The sequence below is a fragment of the Monodelphis domestica genome, chromosome 5 (assembly GCF_027887165.1).
Source record: "Monodelphis domestica isolate mMonDom1 chromosome 5, mMonDom1.pri, whole genome shotgun sequence".
Taxonomy (NCBI): domain Eukaryota; kingdom Metazoa; phylum Chordata; class Mammalia; order Didelphimorphia; family Didelphidae; genus Monodelphis; species Monodelphis domestica.
The window spans coordinates 117,589,083-117,615,441 of NC_077231.1; the positions used below are offsets into that span (position 1 = coordinate 117,589,083).

Consider the following 26,359-nt stretch of genomic DNA (forward strand, 5'->3'; position numbering starts at 1 on the left):
CCTATTCAGCATTTAAACAGGCAATATTTATGCATATAACTCAAGCGCATTTGCTTGCCCATTTATCTCATTGAATTACTATTTTCCTTTGGGTCCAAGGAAATGATTCAAAGAGAGGGAGAGCCTGGAAGAGCAATTTTTGATATCCAAATCTGTAAAAAGGATTTCCCATATTCCCATATGAAATTATGATAATCATGCTCTCTCTCTCTCATAGGTAGCACAATAGGAAAATAAGGTCTTTACTTTGAATTCTATTTATCTCCTCTCTTTCTTCCTTTCTCTTTCTCTCTTTCTCTCTTTCTCTCTCTCTCTCTCTCTCTCTCTCTCTTTCTTTCTTTCTTTTTCTTTCTTTCTTTCTTTCTTTCTTTCTTTCTTTCTTTATTTCTTTCTTTCTTTCTTTCTTTCTTTCTTTCTTTCTTTCTTTCTTTCTTTCTTTCTTTCTTTCTTTCTTTCTTTCTTTCTTTCTTTCTTTCTTTCTTTCTTTCTTTCTCCCTTCTCATGAGATGGCTGTGCTGTTATACCTGGCTAGCATAAGCAGGATTTTGGAATGGGCTGAAATGGGCATTGAGATCCAGAGCCATGACTAGCAGCCTCCCAGATTGGGGGTAACCAAGGAGATTCAGTAATTCCCATTCCTTTTGTTTACCTTCAGTCTGGTGAATTTAGGGAAATATCACCTTCTGTCTGTCTCTTTGGGTGCACTATCTGCCTGATCATTTCCTTTATCCTTAACCAGATCTAGCCCCTTTGCCTTGAGAAATTCTTCAAACATGTTCTTAACAAGTCTCTAAGTTTGTATCCACTACCATTATCTGTGCTGTCTTTCTAGGAATCACAAATCTGTAAATGTTCTTAAGATAGGTCAGTGTCTGTATTGCAGCCATGGAAATGATGTAGATCTGTGTCAAAATTTGCCAGAGAATGGTTTCTTTTTGAAATGGCATCTGTAGAATGAACACAGTAGTATTGCTAATGTATTCCACTGAATCTACTATCATATTAGTCATGTTGCTATATAAGATAGTATAAACCTAATAGCCTGTAATGGCTGCCAAAATACCCCACAGATCACTAGCTTGAACCTCTTTGCTGTTGTTTTAGAGATTGGGAAGTTCAGTCAGTCTGGGTGCCGAATTGTAGTAAATAATAATGAGACTATATTTGATTGGTAATTGATAATTAACAGATCAAGCAGTTATCTTCTTTCTTTTGTCTTCCCTCTCTTCTTCCCTGTTTCCTCCCTCTCTTCAGCCTCCCTTTTCCTCCCTTCCCCCCTTCCTTCTTCTTCTTCTAAATCACTCAGGGTGAGTTTATGATGTTTCATATGAAATACTCTTTCTCTTCTTTATCTTAAGTAAGGGGTTTATTTGGGGAAGACAGGAAAGGATAGAGAATGGAAGTAAGAAGGTTGAGGATTTCCCTAATATTACAGCAAGCCTTAGGTTGGAGGATATTGGGATAGAGTTCAAATTGAGAGGAATGGTTGATAGGTCTGGAAGTTCAGTCACTGTCATCAACAGAGCAAGTCTGAGAGCTATCTGGACTATTGTCCTTCTTTCTTCTGCCTTCAAAGTCACCAGGCCACCTCCAGCTTGAGTCTCCGAAGTCCAAGAGAGAAAACTCCTTCCTTCCCTGATACAAGGCAACAGGGTAACCAGGATCCAGCCAGCAGCTGGCTTTGCCTCCAGCTTTCTCCCGGTAACATTCCAAATGGCACCTCTTGTTTGCCTGACCAACCATTCAGTCACTGCTTCTGCCTCTTTGCATGCTTCCCAATTCCTCTCTTCCACACTTCTCAGAGGAGTTTTGGGTGAATTTGATTAGGAGTGTTCCCATTTCTACTGAAGACTGGGAGGATATAGAGGAGAACGTATGTATATTTCTTTTGCATTTTATTTTATTATTAAAAACGATTTGTTGGCAATTTGCTAATTTCTGAGTATCATTGAAAGTGCCCGGTGAGAATGGGCTACCCCTAGGGCTGAGGGCTCTGAGGAATAAGCAGGAGAGTTCATATTTAAGCATTTCCTTAGTATTTCTTTTCATGTCCTTTAAATTGGTAGCCGGTAGGCAAGGGCTGTGCCCAAGCCAAACAAGACGAAATATTGTTTGACAAGTTGGGGGCAGGGACCAATCAGGCTTGTTCGGGGTCGGGGCATTCCAAAGTCAGGGCACGTTAGGGGCGGGACTAAAAGAAAAGCTCCTGCAGCTTGCCACCTGGTGGCTAAGCCAGACATTGCACCCAAAGCTCATTTAAACTCCCTAGGGTAGGACGATTAACCCAGGGTCAGTGGAGAGTCGTCTCCCTATGGACACAGGGCATCAAAATATCGCATTCAGAACAGTCCTGCCCACGAAAAGGGCTCATCTCTCCCTAAGTCAATGCAGCTGGGAAATGGGGATCGGGGTTCTTCCTGTAGCCCTTTCCCTCCAGCACCAGCAGAATGGCCTATCCATCTCTTTTCCAGTAGGATTCTGACTCAGTTGCTACAGAAGTTTCGACACCAATTAGGAAAGACTGAGCAAGAAGCCTCAAAGTTTGTGGATGTGGCTTCTCTGGTTCTAGGACAAGCGGAGGTCTGGATCCATCCGTTCCCTATTATTCGGGCTTTTTGTCAGCTTGATTAAGGGGTTTCTGCTCTATTATGTTCTAAATTGTATTACATTGTAGTGTAATGCAAAGAATTAGAAGGTCTAGGGTTAGGTCCTAGCTCTGACACTTAATCTTTCTGAGTCTCAGTTTCTTCATCTGTACAATGGGTATAAGAATAGTCTCACTATAGAACAGTAAGGAAAGCACTTGAAAGGATTATCCAAAAACAAAACAAAACAAAACCTACTGATTTAACCAATGACTCATGTACAGGGTGTCCCAAAAGTTTTATGGGAGCTTTAAGCATTAATAGCTTGGAGACTTTTGAAACACCCTGTATCTTTAGTTCTTGTCTCTCTAAGTAGGAGGTTAGGTAAAGGCAAACATTTTTACTTCTTTTATAGATGTAGGGTGCTACTGGACACAGAGAGTTCCAAGATAGTAGCATTAAGAGATGGATAGGACCTGAGAGAACATCTAAGCCAACTTCCTCTTTTTACAGAGAAAGAAATGAAGCTCAGAGCTTGTGACTTACCCAAAGCCATAATTGTAGAGTGACAGGCATTCAAATTCTCAAGATCCAATACTCTCTCCATTATAGTGGACCAACAGTCTTGTATTAGACTAAATATAGCATTGTGCCTCTGGATAAAAGTTACAAGTAATCTGGTTTCATTGATATATGACTTTGGGTGAATACCTTCATATCTCTGTTCTTTTAGTGTCCTCTAGGATTCTTTAGATGGATGGAGTGTTCAGGAAAGACCTCTGGGTTTGCCAAATCCTTCTCGGGGCGTCTTTTGTCCTTTGGTGTCCACCTGTCACCCAGCTCTCACAAATGGCTCTAAGATGCTGTATTATGTGCCACTAGTGACTGATCACACCCTGGAAAACAATCTTGACAGGTGGGCTAAATCAGGTTGAGAGTAACTGAAAACTTTTTAGGGAGGATGTCTACCCCAAGCATGTAAATATTTTTTCCAGCAGAATAAGCAGATGAGAAAAATTTGTTCTCATATCCATGAAGGTGGTGAAAGCAAGCCCTGTGGATGACTTAGAGCTTGGTCAGACGTCAAATACACCAAGGTCGTCTATTGCATTCCAGGACATTGACAGTTGTCTTGACTTTTGTCTTGCCACTGGACTTTGATAATCTGGGAGAAAGAGTGAGATTGATGATTTTGTTTAGTTCTGCCTCACTTAAATCCAACTCATAGACAAGTCAAAACATGATGTCCCTGATCCTCTTTGAAAACACAGGTCAAACCACAAGTGTTCCCTTTTGTAAAAATGAGAGGTTTAGATTGAATGGGCTCTGATGCAGATGTGTTTTGGTTAATGTTTAACAACTGACTCTCTGGGGGAAATAATGAATATAGGGCACATTTTTAAGTTTAATCTGCATTTCCTCCTTCACTCCCTTAAGGTGAGACAATCAACAAAACAATAAATCAAGCCCTCCTCTGTAGTGTTTCCCAGTTTCTGAGGTATAAATGCTCACCCTAAAAATTTAAGTCTCCTCTCTCATGTCTGTTCTGGGTGGCTCTAGCATGTCCCTGATCTAAGGGTGGTTTCCAGCTCTAAAATTCTGTGAATCTGTGAAATGAAATAGTTTGGAAGGGAATTGCTAAAAGAAGGGAAATGAAGTGAGTTATGGATGAGATGGTACCAAAATTATATTCTGCTTCTTAACTTTACCTAGGTTGTAACTGATTAGGGTTATATGTATAGGGTACAGACAGACATAAAGGATAAGTATATATCCTATATTTACCATGGAGTAACATTTAAAGGTATGTGAAAAAATGTTTTAGAAATTATGAAGTGTTATATGAATACAAGTTGGTTTTATTACTACTATTAATCTTTTTCTGAGCTCTGTATTGTGCTATTTTTTTTAAATGGCATGTTACAGGAGAGTTGTGAAAAGATATGTGAGACTGTACACAGTAATAGAAATATTGTTCGATGATCAATTGTGAAGCACTAAACTTATTAGCAAAGCAAGGTCCCAAGATAATCCCAAGGGACTCATGAAGAAAAATGCTGTCCACAGCCAGAGTCTGAATGTCAAAGCATGCCACTTTCCGCTTTATTTCAGGAGTAGTTTTACTGTGTGTGATATGTGTTTTCTTTCACAGCCTGAGGAATATGGAAATACGAATCCATGACAGCACCAGTATCACCTGTATCAGACTATTCAACGCCTCTAGGATGGAGGGAGAGAATCTGAATCGAAAAATGTCAGATGACAATTGTTAAAAATTGTTTCTACATGTAATTTTTTTAAAAAGCAAGAAAAAAGATATGTGAGTTGAAATATAAAACCAAAATTGTGCCTGAAGATCTAATGTGGATTAAATAACCAGCAGATATAAATCAGATGTAGATTGAGCTGTTTTACTCTCTCCCATTTCCATCCCCTTCCTTCCATAATATACCCAACTGGATCTATATTATCCCCTATTATATTGTCCTTTTAAAAAACTAACAAATGAAAATCTGGTGCATGTATCAAAATAATACATCGTTAAACTAAAAGCCATCCAAAGACCTTAAAAGCCCAACAATGATACTTTTGGATTTTTATAGCAAATATGTAGAAAGTGAAAAGAGGCAAAATGAGGCAAGAAGGGAATAGGCTGCCTCAGGACCTAATGAGTTTCCTCTAAATAGCGGCTTTCTAGCAATGGCTGGACCACCGCAGTCCAGGAACTTTGCAGAGAGGATACTTTTTTCATATTGGAGTTGTAAAACGTGGTTCCCAAGATGCTTCTAACCCAAAGTTCCATGATTTCTTCTCTCGGATACCCACTTTCAACTTCCTACACTTTTTACTCATTCGGCTTTTCCCGAGAGAGTTTTCCTTTGAGCCCTCCTGCTCAATCTCGAATGCTTTCTTGCTCCTGCAGTCAGCAGACTGAGAATTCACAGAAGCCTCCAGCATTTAAGATGGCTTTCAATAGTTGGATCCTTTAATGTGGCCCTTGCCCTTGGAGGCGGCGCTGAGCTTTTAAAGCAGTTCAGGTTCTTTAAGGCAGTCCTTGTCCTTCTAAGAGGCTCTGGTCCTTTAAGACCTCTCGGGTCCTTAAAGGCGGTGCTGGTCTTTTAAGGTGGCTTCGGCCTTGCCGGGCTTTTTACTTCCAGTCGGCCGCAGTTCTTCCTTAAACCGCCGGAACTGACCCGTTCCTAAAGCCGGTGCTGCTGCCTCTCAACCCGGAAGGAGCGAGAGAGAGCTGGAGCGAAATCGGGCGCATGCCCCTGCCTAGCCTGCCTTGTGGGGGTGTTCCCGCGCCCGCCTCCGCCCCCTCTGTTAGCTTCGGCTGCTGCTGCACTTTACAGAGGGTTTGGGGGACGCGCTGTTGCCGTATCTGATCCTAACTTCTGAGTGGCGCGGGGGCTCCGGTTGGAGCCTCGGTTTTGGAAGCCGTGGCCTTTCTTTCCCGCCGCCCCCGCCCAGTTTGAGGGCGGGCCCGGCTCCCGGTCCAACCCCGGGGAGCTAGGGCCCGGCCGCCCCCGCACGTGCCGATTGCCTATTCTCCCGGCGTCCGAGGCCGCCATGGGAAATGAACAGAGCACGGAAGCCGAGAGCCGACCCCATGACCTGAGCGCCTCAGGTCGGTGTCCTCGCGCTTGTCAACGCTTTCTCCCCATTCCCATCTCCTCGGGCGGGGGCGGAGAGGGGGTTGCTAGGTAACCCTATGGTGCATCCCTTCATCTGCCTTAGTAGGGTTTTAGGAGGTTCGCGAACCAGTTTTGTTCCAGGGACTTGTCAGGTGCAATCGAGCGCCCCTGGCAGAAGGGCCAATAAATCCTAGGAGGAGTACTGGGAATGGACTGATTATCCAGCCCAATCCTTTTTTTTATACAGAAGCTCCTGCAGAGAGAGGACTAGCGAATTGCTTTCTTGGGGAGACAGTGGCAGAGCTTGAGACTTGAATCAATGCTCTTTGACTTCAAATCCTGTAGTTTTCCCACGACACCACGGATTCCTGGTGCTGTGGCTCCTAGCTAAACTTTCCCCCCCCTTTCCCCTAATATCTTGATTTCTTTTCCATGGCCAAATCTATCCTTTATACTACCAGTTTCATGGCTGATGGGTATCAATCAGATCAACCAGATTTGGCAATCTGGTGAAGCCTGTATATCCTTCTCAGAATCCCCCTTTTAAGTTCATATTTATAGAAAATGGTAAATTTAAGTTAGAGATTAATGAAAACAAAGATTTTTATTTTTGTTCACCTTAAGGGATCTCTTGAATTTATTCCTGGGACCAGGTTAAGAACCCCAGTTCTAGATGTTTCAGAGGAGAGATCAGTGTAAGTATTGGTTAGAGAAGTGGCTTTGGAGGAACCTACCAGTTCAGAAAGAGCACTGGAGATTCCAGCGATCACTTGATGATTGCCAATTTTTTGCTTTTCTCTTTCATAGAAATGCAGTGTGTCCCTTACAGCCAAATTTTCATAGGTACTTGTAGTAATAATAGTGATTTACATTGATGGAGAATTTTTTTGGGGGGAATTTTCTTTGATGCAGTGAGGAAATACCCTATTCCAGTGTCATTGGGTAATTTTACACTTAGAATCAAAATCTTGGAGAGTTGCCTGGGTTTCTGACTGGCAGAGGTAACAAATCAGTATTTGCCAGAAGTGAGACTTGAACTAAAGTCTTTTCTTAGAAAAATTAGCTATCTACTACACCAGACATTTCAAATATTTGACCTATGACATGGCCAGAACCAGGTTAAAATGTAATTGGTAATTTTTTAACAATAAAAATACACAAGAATATATGTAATATTACATTTAAAAACTAAGTCAAATATATAACCTGAAGGAATTCTAATGGCTCCCATTTCTATTTGTTTGACATCACTGTTCTGTACCATAGTGCTTCTCAGTAGTTTTCAATTTACAAAATACTTTGCTCATAACAACTCTGTGAAGTAAGTAATGTGGTTTATCCTACTTAATAACTGAGCCTCATCCAGATTATGTAACTAGGGTCACCTAGCTCAGACTTGAACTTGGGCCTCTTGAATGCTAGTCCAATTCTTTTGGCATTATATCTTGCTTTTTCATTCTGTAGGTTCCTAATGAATAGCCTAACCATGGTACTCTCTTATGTTCCTTATGTCTGGATTATTTTCTCTGGGTGCTTGTGATGGAGAAGGGGAGGTATTATTTATTCTTGGGGTCTAGAAGGTGTTACCTATAATTGATGCTGAATGAGGGCTAATCATTTGTCATTTTTTATCCTGTGGAGACTGAGGCATTCTTGCTAAGCCTGAAGGTTTGGGATATACTTTGGAATAGGGCTAGGGGCATAAAAAATATCCAGTCCTGAAATTGTCCTATTCTGCTAAGTCTGTTATGACCAAGGGTGGCTTATAAATCTTTTTTTAAAATTACATTTGTAAGGCATTTTGAAGTTTGCAAAAGTGCTTTCATTACAACCCAGTACAACAGGAAGTCTATTAAGGTGCCTATTTTAAAGATGAAACTGAGGCTTTGAGAGATTGATTGAGCTTACCCATAGGATCACGGCTAGTAAGTTGTTATAATTTGTAACCCAAACTTAGGTCTTATATAACCAGTCTACAACTTTCCACCATATCAAACAAATTCTGTCGCCAAGATCAATCTGGAGCTTCTCTGGACTAAAGTGGGTCACTGTACCTTGATTGCTGTCCTGGAATCTGATTGAATGACTAAGATATGGGCAAACCTTATTACATTTTCTTAGGAATAGCTACTGCCAAAGATTAGGGCCTTCTACTACAGATGCAAAAATAATTCCTTAGGATTATTTCCTGTCTGATCCAGTTATAACACATGTAATAGCTATTTTCCATTTACAATGAGGTAGGAACAAAAGAGAAACAGACTTGAACAGCAATATAAAAATTTAGCTAAGATATGAAATATTTGCTGGTATAGTGTGTTGAACTTTGAATGAATTATCTCTCCCATTTATTCAATTAATATTTATTGTGTTACTGTGTTCAAGGCTCTATGCCTTTATTTAAGTTTTTCAGATTAACTAGTCATGTTCTTCACAATAACTTACCCAGGCAGTACAGACTAATAAGTCTGTGTGACTCATAGCTCTGAGCCCTGTACATTTTTATTACCTCCCACTATCTTTCCATGCTTCCTGTTGAAAAGCTTAAAAAAAACCTGTTATCTTGACCTGAAATGGAGAATGATCCCAAGGGACCATGTACTTTGACCTTGGTCAATCCTTTGGCCTCTGCAATTCCTTTGGATTATGGTTCAAAATAAGGATACGCTTGGGAGACCCTCTGTAGTCTGGAATTCTCCTTAAATCCCTGGTTAGAAGATTTGGGAGTAGTTGACTACTGATTACAGTTTTTTAAGCATGTATTAAATCCCCTGTACTATTCTTTGTGCCCAAGGGATGCAAAGACAAAAAAAGAGTGTAAGGAATTAAATTTTAAGGGTTGAATCAAATATAAGAGAATGTGGTCACCGATTTTAAAAATTAATACAGCTTAAGTCAAAATGACTTTTTATTAGCTTTATTTACAAAACAAGGGAAAGAATGAAAGTGGAGAAATGTAAAAGGAGGGTAAAGAAGATATCTAACCTAAAACACTATTTGCTCCTATGCCTGGCTCCACTCTGGCAGGGCTAGTTAACCCCTCTGCTGGAAGACTCTGCAGGTAATTAAGCAAGGGTTTCACCCATGAGACTCCTCTGAGAGGGAGACCTCTCTGGTGCTAATCTTTCCAGAAGCCAGGAAAGGAGGGTCAGCTTTTTTCACTCACCCAATCCATAGCTCAAAGCTGCAGTCTGTAATGGTAAAAGGATAGAGATAGGACAAGATTTAAGAGAAATGGAAGGCTGTCTTTAAGGCACATACTAGGAATTTAAGGGAAAGGATTTTAGCAGGCAGAAGGCAGACGAGGAACAGTTTGGAAGTGACAACTGCTAAAGTAGTGACTTCCTATAAGAGGTTGGGCTCTTAGGGTGGAGGAAAGGGGAGCTTGTTAGAGCTCATCTACCTCAGCCTGACTGTGGAGAAGGAGTAAACCCCTAAAACATCTTTGGGGGTATTCTGTTTGACTGGGAAATATTTAGAAAAGGATCTGACTATACCTGCTGTGCTTTCCAGAAGGTTTTTATCTAAAAATCCTGTCAGGTCAGCTTTGAGATTTTACTTCAAGAGTCAGACCCTCTGGAGTGAACTTAACTGTTTGAGATCAATCATAATGGATTTTGGAGACAGCTTTTGAAATAAATCTTACCAACTACTGAGGACCATAGATAGGTAGCTTAGTCAGCTTTTGGGGAACACCTAGATTAAAACAGGGAACTCGTAAATTAGCCTGAAGACCAGAAGGCTCCCTCTTGGGAGGGACATAAAGGATTGTGGGGGACTAGCTAGATCCCTTAGAGTTAAAGACCCCTGGTTCTGATCCTAAGTTTATATCCCCTCTTATAATAAAAGAGATACTGTTTTTTATGTATCAATTGTCTCCAAGGCATTTGCACAACTGGCCCACTGAGAGAAAGTGATTCAGTTTTACTCTCACTAACAGGAGGTTAGAATACCCAGAGATCATAGCTGGGTATTCAGGGGAATCCCTAAGTGGAAAAGTATTTTATCCACTCTGGGTCTGGGTCTCCTCTTTATATCTTTTTTTTTTTTTTAAGTCCCAGTCCAAAGGGGAAGATCCAAAATCACTGTCTTACCAGAAAAGTGTAAGTCACCAGCCCCAGGTCCTTCAAGCTAAAGATTTCGGCTGAAGACCAAAGACCCTCAAAAGACTTCCTGACAGGAAGTTTAGGACCTTTAATGGATTTTTCTTTATGTCCCTTCCTATCCCTTCCTCTACTTTACAGGGAACAGTTGCAGTCTTTAAATTTGCTCAGCATTACCCAGAGAGCAATGAGGTGTTACTTTAGTAAGTGGTTTGGTAAACCTCCCCTACTTGTTGTTAAGTAGGGGTGTCTTCCCTTTTGGTTGATTAAGTTTAAAGAGAGGAATATGCTAGGGGAAGAAGACAAACAGATCCATCATACTGGGGACCAATTTGAGTGGGGGAAGGGCAGGAAGGAGAGAGAGTTCTAAAGGAAGAACAGAGGAAGTGGGAGAATCTGGACAGTTGGAGAGGTCTTCTCTGTGGGAAGCTCACCAGAAAGGTTGACCTGAGTAGATCTCTGAGCCGGCACCATCCACCTGTGACTTCTGGCCCAGAATTCAATGAAGCAAGCAGAGTGAATAGGACTTTGCTAAAAGCCATTCACCATAAGATCTCCTCTCAATTCCCTGAAAGTCCTTGAACTTGTTATAATAGCTAGGGCAGCTAGAAAGTCAGGACATCTTCACAACTGATCTCAGAGGGTCAGGCAGGCAAAGCCTGACCCTGCCAGACTTGGGGAGAAGGGTTCAGGTATTTCTAGGGACCTCCCACTCCCTCTTTCCCAATACCTCATTCCTCAATTCAATTGCCCTACCCTTCATTTGTTCCCTTAGAATAAATAGCAGCAGTTCATAAGATCAAGTGCCTGCTTCTTAGTATCCAAGTAGGGAGACTTGAAGTTTGGGGGGAGGGAAGTTGCATTTCTCTCCTCAGAGAGGGAGAAGCTGTATTATACTTTGTTTCAGCAAGTCTCTGAGGGAATAGAAGAGTGGGGTTTGCCAGGGAGAGGAGAGAGGGAAAACCAATCTATCCCCTTTCTCTCTACCCTTGACTTCATTTTCATCTTCATCTCACTCTGGTCCTGACTCAGTAGGGAAGATTCCATTCTCTCTCCTCCCTCTATATTACAGTAGGTAAGGGGAGAGTCAATTCCATCTTCACAAGAGAAAAGAAATAACTTGTCTGCCAGGAGTTTACATTCTTTTGGAGGGAGGTTGGCTTGCATACAGATAAATATATTTTGTAAACATATTACAAAAAATGCATTGCAAATAAATACAAAATGTTGAGATAGAGACTAGACCTACATTTTCACTGGTGTGGGGAACTCCTAGGTCAGGACCTACTGAAGCAGATTGGCATGTTTCTTACAACTTACCATCTTGGAGAGCTTTCTACAATATGGAGCTGCTCAGAGTCACAAAGCCAGGAGGTGCCAGAGGTGCTACTTGATCAAAAGGTTTTCTGAAACATATGATGGATCATGTGGTTTGATGGAAATACGATTGGGGTTTTGGCATTAAAAGATCACTCTATTGCTAATATGAATAATATGGAAATAGGTTTTGAACAATGATACATGTATGGTGGAATTACTTGTCAGCTCCAGAAGGGGGGAGGGGAAAATAATCATGTAACCATGGAAAAATATTCTAAATAAATAAATTAATTTTTTAAAAAGTTTTTCTGGCTATAGGGCCATCTCTTTTTACTAGGCCATGCTATATTTTAAATACAAAGCATAGACATGGTAAATCAAAGTAATTTTGGGATAAAGATGTACTAAAAACTTGGAAGATCATTAAAGGCCTCATGTAGGAGGTGGCTCTTATGCTGTTCTTTGAGTAGACATAAGAATCCTAAAAGGTAGAATGAGGAGGGGTGAATTCCAGGCACAGGGAACAGCTGCATAAAACTATAGAGATGAGAATCATGGGGTCATGGATAGGGAGTGGCAAGTGCACCACAGTTTGATTAGAGTATATTGTGTGAGGGAAATAATGTGAAATACACAATTAATTCTGGTGCCTTCCCTTTGCCAATTAGTTCTAATTTATCCTGTATATAGCTTGTTTTTACATAATTGGAAGCAGTTAAGTGGCACAGGAGAAAGTAGAACTCTGCACCTGGAGTTTAGAAGGCCTGAGTTAAAATCTGCCTCAGATACTACCTATTGTAATAGATGATATTGGAGGGTATATTTGATGGATATTAGATAACTAATGGATCAGGTAGCTATCTTTCTTTTGCCTACCCTCTTCCTTTTTATACCTCCTTTCCTCCCCTCTTCCAATCTCTCTTCCTTCCCTCTTCTTCCCTTCAGTTTCCCCTTCCCCCTTCTTCTTCAGCCTCCTTCTAAGTCATTCAGGTGAGCTATGATGTTTCAGAGGAAATACTCTTTTCTTTATCTCAAGTAAGGGTTTATTGAGAGAAAACAGGAAAGATAGAGGATAAGGTAAGAGGGTTGGAGGTTTCCCTATTATCTACAGTGAGGCTTAGGTTGGAGGAGATTGAGAGAAATGGCATGAAACAGAGCAAGTCAGAGAGAGATATATGGATTATTGTCCTTCTCCCTTCAAATCAGCCAGGCCACTTCCAGCTTGATTATTCCAAGTCCCAGAGATAAACTCAGCTTCTTTCTTCAAAGTTACCACCATCAGCCCAAAGTCCAGAAATCCAGTCAGCCAAGTCCAGAAAAACAGTCACCTTATTGGCTCTTGCCTTCAACTGTTTCCTAGTCATTTGCCTCAGTTTCTACATCTGTCAGATGAGCTGGAGAAAGAAATGACAAATGACAAATGACTCCAGTATCTTTGCTAGGAAAACCCCAAATGTAAGTCACAAAAAGTTGGATGTGACTGAATAACAAAAATTTATGTTTCTTGAAATTAAGTTGATTTTCCCTTATGAACTTTTAGATTATGGTATTTGGAGTATATCAGCTTAATACTGATATTGGTTTGTTGTCTATGGATCTTTTCAGCATGATGCAGTTTTCTTCTTTATCTTTGTTTATATTGTGACTTTGAGTTTATCTTTGATAAATAGCATGATTGCAACTCCTGATTTTGGATTCCCTGATACATAGTAAATTTTTTCCTTCTCATATTTACTTTCTGTATGCTTTTGCTTTTAATATGTGTTTTTGTAAGCAAAAGATTATATAATTTTGTTTTTTATTCAAGCTTTCACTCTTATTTTGTCAGGTTATTTAATCTGCTTACATTTCAGGTTATAAATTAGATTTATATTTTCCATAATTGGTGACTCCTTACCCAGAGCTGCTGTATCTTAAGGAGCTCTACCCATAGGGCTCACTTCATTTCCAGCTCATTCTCATCTGTTCAACTTCCTCCCATCAGCTTTCTTGTTCCTTTTTTAAAGAGAATATGTTGTCCCTATGATTAATTTCCTTAATCCACTTTTAACAAATTCCATTCCCACAGGCCCTCTTGCCTTCACAACCCCTCTCACCACCCCTCTGTGCCAACTCTCCCTAGTTTTGCCCCAGTCAACTTATCAATTCCTTTCTTAAAAAAAATTTTGTTTATCTAATTCTTCCACATTGTTTTTTTGCCTGGTTATTAAAATGATTCATTCAAACTACCCACATCTTCCCTTCAGTTTCTTTTTCTGTACTCTTATCTAAAAGATTCCTTTACCTTGGCATGTTTATTAATTTCCTTCCCTTTTTGTATATTCTTTCATTTATTGTATTTCTTCTTTAATCTTTGTGTTCCATGTGGATTTTGAGCTTCTACAGTACCAAGTCTGAAGCCTCTCTTCTAATCATTTTCCATGTTATTGCCTTATAGATCTTAACCCTTTACACACACACACCTCCCTCTGCGCCCCCCCCCCCCCCATTTTTATCCATTGTGGCTCATTCTTAGAAGTATCAATTCCTGAAGGAGGAAATAAGCATTGGCCCATTCGAGAAACTTCCCTATGCCCAAATCATTGGATCTAATTCTATTCCTTGCCCTTTCCATAATCATTTTGTTTTCTATTTGCCATGCAGTCTCCTCTCTGGGTCCATGACACTCCCTTCTCCCCCCCCCCCCCCCAATCATTCTGGAAGCTAGTTACTCCCTGGAACATGAATCTCTTTTCCTCTAAGGTAGGATGTTATCCATGGAGATAGAACATTCTGTCAGAGGAAGTGATTTCCCCATGCACCAAATCCCTACAGATTAGATCCATTGTAAAGTCCCCATATCTGGTTAGAGAATATGCATCTCTCCTCATGCAAATGTTCTTCAGTGGGACTTCTCCCCCACAGAGTCAAGATCTCCCTCTTTTTTCCCATTTCTTTTGTTCCCTTTGTTACCTCACTTATTCTTCTGGACCCCCTTTTCTTGCTGAGAGTTATCTTCTCCTATGATGATCATGGATTAGATCAAGTATATCACAAATAGTCTTCTTATTCTTTACCTTTCTTCTCTTTTTATGCACCCTCTTCTTCAGTTTAGCCCCACAAAATACATTCATTGGGTCTGTAGTGAGGATTGTAGGGTTTGGGCCATGGTACTTCTCCGCCATCACATTTCTTTCTTTAAATTCTGTTCCTATTTTTACCACTTTGTGAACTGTTTGAAAGAAACCTGTATATTTTTCCTCTGTTATTATTTTTAACCCCGTGGGTGTTTTTCCCTTTCTAGTCTTTTCTTTTAATAAACTATAGAGATGAGATACTGTATTTACTCATTTGTACTTTCCATGAGAATGGTTTCCTTACCATATTTGTATTTCTATTGTTTGGGGTGTTTTCAAGTCAGATAAACTGATCATATCTTTTTTTTTCCTTCAAAAATGCTTAAAACCACTCACTTTTACTCAATGTGCCTCTTTTTTTTCATTGATGATTAGGCACCAGCCCATAGAGAATGTCATTTTGGGTTCTATCTTGAGTTCCTTTGCTTTTTTGGAATATATTATTCCATCCCTTCTGTGGCTTATGGTGGATGCAGATGGCTTATGCTATTCGAATTTCCTTCTCTTTTATATATGGTCTTTCTTTTGGTTACTTACAGAATTTGTTGTCAAAATTATTAATTTTAACTACTACATGTCTTGGAATTTGAAGCATATGAGATTTTATTCTTAATTGGAAAAAATTTTCAATTACAAGTAAAAACAATTTTTGACAGTTATTTTCTGACATTTCACAATTCAGATTTTCTCCCTCCCTCCCCGTTGTTAGGTAAATCAGTTGGTATAGTTTATACTAGTGCTTTCATGCAATATATATTTCCATGTTGCTCATGTTGTGACAGAAGACACATATCACACATGCAATAAAAAAACTCATGACAAAAATAAAGTGGAAGATGACATGCTTTGATCTTCAGTCAGTCTCCTATAGTTCCTTTTTTGGCTGTGAATAGCATTTTTCATCATGAGTCCCATATGGATATCTTAGAAACTTGCTTTGCTGATAATAGTTTAATTCTTTACAGTTGATCATTGTACAATATCTCTGTTACTATATATACTATTCTCCTGATTCTGCTCACTTCACTTAAATCATTCTAGGTTTTTTTTGAGCTCATCCTATTTATCATTTCTTATGGCACTATAGTATTCCATTATAACCATATGCCACAATTTGTTCAGCCTTTCTCCAGTTGATGAGCATCCTCTCAGATTCCAGTTTTGCTGCTACAAAAAAAGCGGATAAAAATATTTTGATACAGATAGGTCTTTTCCCCTTATTTCTGATCTCTGGGATATATTGCTAGGTCAAAGGGTATATATAGTTTTGTGGCCTATTGAGCCTGGTTCCATATTGTTCTCCAGAATGGTTGTATCAGTTCACAGTTCTGCCAACAGTGTATTGGTGTTTCAATTTTCCCATATCCTCTCCCACATTTACCATTTTCCTTTTTGGTCAGATTAGACAATTTGATAGGTATGAGGTTTTATCTCAGACTTGTTTTAATTTGAATTTCTCTAATCAGTAGTGATTTGGAGCATTTCACATGATTATAGATAGTTTTAACCATTTATCAATTGAGGAATGCTTTGTATTCTTGTAAGTTTGACTCAGTTCTCTATTATACTTGAAAAATGAGGCCTTTATAAATATATAAATAAACAAATCTACTTGCCATAAGAACATAAAGAGAAAATAAAGAACAGAACATGTTGCTTTGAGCTGTAAATAAGATTTTCACTATTACTAAGCTGAGGGTGGTAGTGAGTAATATGAAAGTGTCTAATCTTGGAAGTCAGGAGACTTGGATGTGAGTCCTATCTACCATCATCTTGGCCTTGAGCTTATGGATCCCTTAGTCCCTTTGGACCTTAATATACTCTACTCATAACAATGCAGGGAGGAAGAATGCTTTGTGGATTAAAAAAAGACTCAAAAATTAAGCAACTTGATGACTTTCATCCATGAAAGTAGGGTGTTAGAATTAGGACTCAACCTCAAATCTTCTAACTTCAAAACCTGTTCTTTTTCTGTAAACCCATCTGTTTCTAGCATCCTTCCCATGTCTAGAAGTCTGCAAATATATCTTTAGTACCACAGAGGTGACTTGTCTGCAGCAACTTAGCAATTTATCTTTGTTTTTTCAGTGACTCCTCCCACCAAGCAGAAAGCCAAGATGGATGATATTGTTGTGGTTGCCCAAGGAACTCAGGCTTCAAGGAGTATCAGCAGTGATCCAGATGTCATCAAATTACAAGAGATTCCAACCTTTCAGCCCCTTTTGAAAGGTAAGAATTTTTGTTTCCTCTTGTGTTCCTGAAGGAGAAGTGTAGTGTAAGGGATAGAATTCAGCCTTGGAGTCAGGAGGACCTGAGTTTGAATCTTACCAGCTCTGTGATTTTGTTCAAGGCACTTAGTCTCTCTTTGACTCATTCTGGTTATAGATCTATAATCCCAGATTTCTCCTGGGAGAACCTAAGAATTCCAAGGTGGGAAGGGCTCTCAGAGGCCATCTCATCCAATTTGTATCTGAGAATTCCCTCTATAATACATGTGCATGTAAGTTTATTGGCATTTGAATAACTCTAATGGAAGGAAACTCACTACCTGTTTGAGGCAGCTTATTCCACTTTTGGACCAGTCTAATTGTTAGGAAGTTCAACTTTAAATCAAGTTGAAATTTGGTTCTTTGCAACTTCCAGTTATTGCTCCCAGTTCTGCCTTATGGGTCTATATAGACCAACATAATATGGGAGAAAGAGAAATAATCTAACCCTAATCCCAACTCTGGTATCCTATGACCTGACCTTGAATCTTGCCTTTGACACTATGTAACTTTGGACACATTACTTATAATAATAATAACAATAATAATCTTTTGTTGTTGCTGAGTTATTTCAGTTGTACTTGACTCTTTCTGAGTCTTATTTTGAGGTTTTATTAGTACAGATACTGGAGTAGTTTGTCATTCCTTCTCCAGCTTATTTTTACAGATGAAGAACTGAGGCAAAGGGTTAAGTGTCTTACCCAGGGTCACACAGCTAATAAGTGTCTGAGATTGGATTTGAACTCATGAAAATGAGTTGTCTTTATCTACTGTGCAACGTGGCTACCTCTAATTAGCATTTATATAGTGTTTTAAGTTTATATAGTGTTTTAAGTTTACAAGTTGTTTTATTATGATATCTCATTTGATCCTCTCAGCAACCCTGGGAGGTAGGTGTTATTATTATACTTGTTTTACAAATGAGGAAACTGAGGCAGTGATTTGCCCAGGGCCACACAACTAGTGAGTATCTGAAATAAGAGTTTAATCAAATCTTAGAGAATACAAATCCTATGCTCTATTCACTGCATCCTGTAGCTACCTCTTAAACTCTGTTGGGCCATAGTTTCTTTAAAATGTGGGGTGAGATTAGAAGCCTTCTTAGATTCCTTCCAAATCTAGATCTATGATCCTATTATCTTCTTCTGTAAGCTAGCACTTCACATGTCCTGGAAGTCAGTTATCATTTTCCTTGTCTTCCCTCCTACCATCATCCTCCCTTCCCCCTTTTCTCTAAGGTAACCTCCTTAGTTTCTCAACATGACCTTTGTATGGTATGATCAGAGGCTCCTGACTGTCTTCTGATTCATTCTAAATTTATCTAATAATGAAATAAAAGAATTGATTGAGTGCCTTGACTCGAAAAATAATCATTAATGTCTCAACATTTCTTTGAAATGAAGTCTCTAGTAAAGTGTCTGCAGGGATCTTTCCTTGGCCCGGTACTGTTCAACTTTTTTTTTTTCTCAATGACTAGGATAAAGGCAAAGATGGTATGTTTATCAAATCTTCATACAGCACAAAGCTGGGAAGGACTTTGACTCCCTGGGTGCAGGAGTCAGAATACTGTGCTACCTAGCTGCCCATGGGACTTCTTTTTCTTGCCACATTGGCCTCTTGTGAAGGTTTTGGTACCCTCTGCTGACAGATTAGACTAGACTAGATGGCAGCTGGCAGGAAATTGATGTGACTCTTTAAGGCAGGATTGTGATGTAGATGTGACCTTGGCTTCTGAAAGTCTAGTGCTCTGATGGATCTCAGTAAACTGGAAAGTGCAGGCCTCATTATCTGAGCATTATCTCTATTATCCAAGGACTAGCTTAGAGAAGTTTATTATTCAGCTGGCCTCAGGGCTATACTTTTTTTTTTTTCCATTCACCTCGGTTTACCAGCCTTGTCTTTTATAGTAGGGAGGGAGATGACCTTGGAATTTTGGTTTTTGAAGTATGAAGGTAAATAACTTCTGGCTAGTTGAGTTCCCATATTTGCCTCTACCCCTTTTTGTGAGTAAATCCATTTATCCAAGTAGAATAATAAATATAATTCAGAGAAGTTATACCCTGAAATTCTGTGCCTCTTCCAAGAAATAACTGAGGTCATATATAGGTCTAGAACTAGACGGGACTTTGTAGGCCATCTCTTCTAACTCCCTCATTTCACAGATAAGGAATCTGAGTTAAAGAGAGGTTAAGTGCCGTGCCCCCCAAAATACAGCTAGTAAGTCTTAAAGGTGGTATCTGAACTCAAGTCCTCCTAATTCCAAATCAGCATTCTATCCCCTATACCTTGTTTCCTTTCCAAAAAGACCAAAAAAAACCCCCCAATGGATATGAATGTACTATAATATTATACAATAAGAAAGTAGGAGTATAAGGAATTCAGAGAAAAAGATTTATATGAACTAATATAGATTGTAATAAGCCAAATCGATATATACAATGATTGTAACAATGTAAATGAAAGTTGAAAAGAAAGTTGAAAGCTCTGAAGAAAGTTGAGCTCTGAATAACTTCATGGAGAACAATGAAAATGCCTCCACTTAAAAGCTCCCCCCCATCCCCCCAAGTAGGAAATGACTTTTGTATTCAACCACTTAGGAGATGTTTTGGCTTTATAGTTTTTCTTTGTCATTCGGGAGGATTCACTGTAGAGAGAAGGGTGGGGAATGTAAAGATGGCACTATAAAGATAAAAAATATCAATAAAGTGTTTAAAAAAAAATTCATGTCATTTTACTTTAATTGCATCCCTTTTCCCCTTGAAAACTGTTACTTCTTTCTCATTCTCCTCAGCTGCTCTTCCAAATCTCAAATCCTCAATGTTTTTTCTTCTCCCTTCTCTCTTAGAGCATGTGATCTAGCCTTGTTTCTGAGAAAACTGAAGGTGCCTGTTGTATGCTTAATCTTCTTCACCATTCCATACCCTAAAATTCCTCTGTATCTTTACCTGTCCTTTCCTTCTTCATCATCTTTTCTTGGCACTTACTCCATTCTTTCTCCCTCCCCATCGCAATCAGTTGACTCTTTTCTCACAGCCCACTAACATGATCATCTTTAAAAAAAAATCCTCACCAGATCCTGCTCCCAGGCTCTCCTTCCTCCAGTCTGTCTTTCAAAAATCACCACAATCATTGTTCTAAATTAAAATCTAACTTTGTTTTTGCCTTTCTCAAAAACCCTTAGTAACTCTATATGATAAAATATAGTTTCCTTTAGCCTGACCTTTTAAGTCCTCCCTAATTTGGCTCTTATTTCACATCATTCACACCATGGCTAAATTGGAGTGTTTCCTGAGCCCAATAAGATAATTCCTTGTGCATGCATTTGTACAAGCTATTCCCCATCCTAATATAAAGTACTTTTAAAGTACTACTCTTTCCTATGGAGCAGTTATGTGGTAGGAAAAGTACTTCTTGTACAGAAAGAATTTGGTAAAGAATTGTTTGTATAAGGCATTGTCTTTTCCATAAAGGACTGGTTTGGTGTTCACTTTACCCAACATACTGAGTGCATCAGTGGGAGATTGACATGTTTATAAATGGATTGTGTTGTATTTTTCTTGCCTTTAATACTTAAGTAGCTATGATACTATTATTCTTTGTTCTTTCATGGTTTTGGTAAAGATGTGAGTGTCTGTATTATGGTTAGCTGATTTCTCTAAATGGAAGTGTACCAGTGAAGACTCAAGAGACAATCTGAGGTGGAGTTTCTTCTATGAAAACTGTGAGAGCAAGTTGAAATGATGGAGCCAACACAGAGAGTTGGTAGATGTGAGGCCTACTCACGAACGTGTTACACTCTGAATGCATGCCTGCATTCTCATGGAATATTTAACTTCCTTTGAGATTCAGCTTTAGGCACCATATTCTCTGTAAAGATTTTCATGATCTTCAGGTTGTCAGTCCTCTTTTCTGCCTCAGTTTTCTTTGTATTTTCTTTGTGCACATTTATTTTTACCTACTAAAATGTAAACTCCTAAAAGAAGGGAGTATTTCGTATTTATCTTTGTTTTCCCAAGCCCTGCCACAGGCCTTGCATAGATGAATTGAATCAATTGATACAGATGATCTTGGTGCAAAACTTCTGATATCAGTTGACAAAAGAGATGCATAAATTCAGTGTTTCAAAAAGGCATATTTTTTAAAACATTCAAATAATATCTCTTAATGCCATTAAGACATCCACTGTGAGAATTAAAATCAATATACAATAACTCAAGTATTATATTTATAAGATTTATTAATAATAATAAAAAAAACTAGAGTGAAAACTGCCTAACCTGAATGCAAAGAAGAAGAGAAAGAGGGAGGAGTCACAGCAACCTTAACTACAATCACACAAATGTGAGGACACAGGAAAAGGGAAAAGGATTCTAGGTAATACAGAAAGGAATTTGGGGTAATATAGTTTTTAGGAGTTCAAGAACTTCTAAATATACATCCTCTCATGATCCAATTGGGAGACCAGTCTCCCCAAAAGGATCATGGAAACATAACTAACTTATAAATTGCAATAATTTGTGGATAAAAGGAAAAGAGAACAAAACCAATGATTACTGGGTTGACAAAAAGCTAATTTGGGGTCAGTTCCCTTTGGCATAAGAGTATACATTCAAAACAAAAGCATTTCAACCCTCCAAAGTTCAATTCACATCCCAAAGTTCACTCTGGATCTTCTGTTGCCATGTGATATCTGCAGGCATCTTCATAGAGCTTTCTGGATTCTGGGAGGCAGCAAGTTTCTTATCCTAAAATTGCTCAAATTTAAATCAAAGTTCACAACAATAACATAGTCCCCTCTGAGGTGGATAATAACAAACAAAGGGATCATTCAGGGATGCGTGGCTGAGTTATGAGGTATATGAATCAATTGGGAAAAGAAAATTAAAAACATCAAAAAATCCAAACAAAAAAGAAAAAATAACTTGTGCATAAAATATAAAAGTCTTATGTCTAGAAAATTCTAAGTAAAGGAAAAATAAACCTATAACAGGTCCTTGAATCAGGGCCCAATTAAAATGATTTAAGCAATTATGCACTTACCCAATCAGTAGTGAGGACTACAGGAAATTTGCCACACTCTGAAAGACAGGAAAGGGACTAGACTATAGGGAGCCAGGTAGGAGCCAAAGTGAGATACTTGGTATAAGTCTTGCCTCTGACATATGTCAAAACAGCTTCAATCTTGAATCCCAAATAAGTTCAAGTCCTCTTATCTTGGGTCAAAATTACATCAATCCTATTGGGATTTGGTCTCTTTGACCTTGTGCTCGATAGGTCTTATGGAGGTAGTTTTGTGCTTCTTTGGCACTGTGCAGTGGCTCTTTTTGTATTCCTTCTCTTCTGGGATCAGATAGAATCATTAAGCAAAGTCCCATAAATTTTTTTTAAACAATCAATGGCATCAGTTTATAGTTGAAAGCTTTTCGGGTATGCATTGACATTAGGGTAAATGTATTTTAAACTTGTATTACTGCAAAATCAAAAAAGTTAAAATCTCAATACTGGTGACATGTGCTTCAAATACAAAAAGGAGAGAAAAAATAAAACTCAAATATTATATTGCATATGCAAGGAAAAACAATAATAAAAAATAAAAAAAACATATATATAGCTTACAATCAATGACACACTGTGTCAGCCAAGGAGAGGTAGAATATAAAGGTTTCTCATCCCCAAAATGAGATCCAGTTCCTTTTAAACTTGGCCATGAACCACTGTGTGAATACTAATGATTTTCAGACTAAAACAGTAATCCAGTAGTATAGTAGATAATATAGATTCAAAGAAGTACCAAAAATCCTCCAAATTCACAATAGCCCAGTTAATGATAATAGCAAACAAACCCACTGTTATAGTTCACATGAGTTTATATATAGCCACTTGCTGTGTGATATTTTTAAAAAATTATGAACTGATGAATATTCATCACAATTTTTGCAGATATAGCCATTCTTTTAACCTTGGCAAAGGTATTTTTAACTGTTGATGAAATCCTTTTTGGGGTCTGAAACATCACCAAGAAATCTAGATTGTTCTGGTGGAAATAAATTAAACTGATGAGTATACATACAGGAACTCCCTTTGGCTTCCTGTTTTATATAAAGTAATTTTTTCCCTCTGGCAAGAACTTCTATTTGGTTTAATACAACAATTAATATTTAGTTATATATATATATACATATATATATACATATATATGTATAAATATATATCCATCCATTCAGAAACCATTAGTTATCTAAAATTATTTCTGAAGACCCCTTAAAATTGCAATTTAAATTTAAATTCTTAGCTCATTAAATTCTCCAAAAGTTGTATACATTTTTAACCAGTTTTGATGAAACCCATTCATCATCATCTATGTGACAATTAACAAAGGCAAAAAGGCAGAAAAGACTTTTAAGGCAACATGTGATCTTCGATGGATCTAGTGACAAGGGTTTGGGCAAGATGTTCATGGGCTTATACAATTATATTTTGTTCTTCAGCAAAGGTACACAATAAAGAATCATGTAATAAAATAGTAATGATTAGATTAATAATATATGAACTTAAAAAGACTAAATCTTAAAACAATCAGTAAATACAATAATATAAGCAAATGACAAGGTACAGGCAGTCAGTGCAATCAAAATCCTTTTCACCAATTCAATAGACTTGTGTACTATTAAGGAAGGGAATAGACTGAAGATGGTGAGCAAAAAAACAATGGAAAAGGTTTAAAATTCACCTCCAAATCTCAGTAAGGTTCTTCACCTCCCCCATATTTATTATCCATTTAGATTTCTTTTGTTGTCCCTCTTAAGTTTCTCATATATACATTGGGCAGAATGTGAAGAAATCCCATATGGGATGTGGTGCAGAAAACTGGCAGGCCAAAATAACAATGGGATATAGGGAGATGCATCTCCCCCTTGAATCTTAAGATTAGTCAAGCTCTCAACTTCAAGGTATCCAATGAGCACAAAAACCTCCAGGAGCAGAAGTAAGAAAACACACCCTAAATCCATAAACTACATGAGCTCTATAAGGCTCTGTGGAAATGGAAGCTGTTGGAGGTGGGCAAGAAACTGAGCTATGCTTTTTAACAGTATTGTTCCTCAAAAAAAAAAAGACACTGAATGGGATCTGTCTACAGAGTAAACAAGTTAGGAGGCAAAACTTTGAGGGAAAACAATAGCACATTTGCATATGAAGGAATGGCATTTTGGTTTGGTGTTTTGAGTGGAGAGAGAAGGAAAAAGCAGGTTTATTCCCCCAAACTGACCTTAAATCTACTGATTTGGACTAATTTGTCCTCCCAGTGAAAAACCTTTAGTAACAGCCTTCTAAACTAGGAGTACAGAGTTAGCTTAAAAAATTAAAGTAACGGGGTTTCACTTCTCCACGCTGAAAAATGGCCAGGGCAGGCTGGAAAATCCACGTGGATTGGGATTGGGATGGAAAGATTTTTATATGTCACCCTCTGCACAGAGACTTGACTCAGAGATAGCAGTGGGAGGCAGCAGCAGAGCAGCACACTGGAGGGGTGTGTATGGCGGGGGGTAGGGGGTAGGGGGTAGGTGGCAGGAGTAGCAGGGCTGGGAGGCAGGAAGCAGGAAAACAGTGGCAGCTGTGGTAACAGCAGGCAGAGGGTAGAGCAGCAGTGGCTGTGATGGAGAGAAGGCAGGTGGGTGGGCAGGAGCACAGGCTTGAAAAAATGTATCTATTCTATCTTTAAAAATATTTGAGAATTCTTCATGGTAAGCCATAATGTGAGAATTAAAATTAATATACAATAACTCAAGTTTTATATTAATAAGATTTATTAATAATAAAAAAAAACTAGAGTGAAACCTGCCTTACTTGACCATGAGGAAGGAGAGAGAGGGAGGAGTCATCCCAAGCTTAAACACAATCACGCAGCCCTGAGGACTCAGGAAAAGGGAAAAGGATTCTAGGTAATACAGAAAGGAATTTGGGGTAATGAAGTTTTTAGACATTCAAGAACTTCCAACTATACTCCACCCTTGAATAGATTCTATTGCCTCTGCTGGGACTAATGTCACCAAATAGACAATAAATCTCATAGAAGGTTGTAGCATTCCAAGCATATTCACATCTAAGAAATATAATTGATGTATGGATATTGTGTCTTCAGACACAAGGTTTGAACTCTGATATTTGTGGGCGGACTCTTGACCTAGTCAAGCTGCCTTTGTTCAAGGCAAACTCATTAACATTTGGTGCGGAATCAAATTCCTTTGTAAAAGCCTGGGTTGAAGTCAACACACCCAAAAGGTGTCAGCATTACCATCCCATCCAATCTGAATTAACTATGCTTTGTTACTTGGTCATTGATCCTGGCAATCCTCAATAAAGCCTGGGGTGAAGGTGTGACTCCTCCTCTTGTTCCTGCAACCTTGAAGTTCTCACTACTGTCTTTCTCTTTATCTTTCCTAAGGCCTCTCTTGGCCACCTGCTTTCTATCTCGGAATCCTTACTTCCACGTGTCTGCAAACTTCTCACATTTTCCTTTAACTCTTCTTCCAAGGAAAATGTCATAGGGATTCACACCTTCCCTATCAAAATTACTGACTTGTCTGTGTCTCTCATTCTTCACCCATTTTCTCAGACTCCTTGCTTCTTCTTGAGCCCCGACCCACAAAGGAAAATTCTTTTTATAATAGCCGCTGGCCAGCAGGTTATAAAGGTCCATAACCTATTATGCATTAAAGGTATTTTTCGTTTTTACTTAAACGGTATTCCTTTCCTCTTAGCCCATTTTAAAATTTAGTTTAAAAAGTATTTAGCTATTCAAGAAGCTTTAATGGTTTCTTATTTCCTCTAGGTTAGAATAAGTTTTCCTGACCATGTTACCTCTCCATCCTCCCAATTCAATCAATTCCAACTCCCTATTACCTCCAGAATCAAATATACAATCCTCTGTTTTTTTTTTAAAGCCCTTTATGACCTGGTCCCTACCTTTCCTGTCTTTTTTTCACCTTATTCCCCTCCATGTACTCTTTGATCCAGTGACACTGGTTATGACTGTAAAGGTAATTTTAGGGTGGTGACTTAATCTAAGTTAATTTGGTTGCCAGAGAAAATCCCCAATAAAATCCCAAGTCAGTTGGAAATTTATGGTTATTTTAATTAATATAGAGGGAAGGAATTAAGGAGAAGAGAAAGAGAGAGAGGGTATAGGATTTCTCCCACCTGGCCTTTGCCAGGGGGAGTTCAAAGACCTCCACCACGAGGTCTTTGAAGAAGATTAGAGGCTTTCCCAAGAGAATAGTGTTTGGAATGTAAAGCAGAAAAGAATCAGGCTAAATTCCAAGAGAGCTCAGTGAA

At 38.7% G+C, this 26,359-nt stretch overlaps 1 protein-coding gene across 3 annotated transcripts in view; it reads left to right on the forward strand.

Moving 5' to 3' along the window:
• The first annotated feature begins 5,722 nt into the window (after positions 1–5,722).
• BORCS5 (BLOC-1 related complex subunit 5) overlaps positions 5,723–26,359 on the forward strand; it is a 91,356-nt gene continuing 70,719 nt past the window's right edge. Inside the window, exons 1-2 of one of the 3 annotated variants that reach the window (XM_007503712.3) lie at positions 5,723–6,213; positions 16,848–16,988. In XM_007503712.3, coding sequence (XP_007503774.1) covers positions 6,156–6,213; positions 16,848–16,988 — 199 coding nt within the window. In that variant the 5' untranslated portion in view covers positions 5,723–6,155. Of the gene's footprint in view, positions 6,214–6,847; positions 6,916–10,703; positions 11,016–16,847; positions 16,989–26,359 lie in introns of those variants that run through there. The other 2 variants (XM_007503713.3, XM_007503714.3) reach the window with 2 other exon arrangements.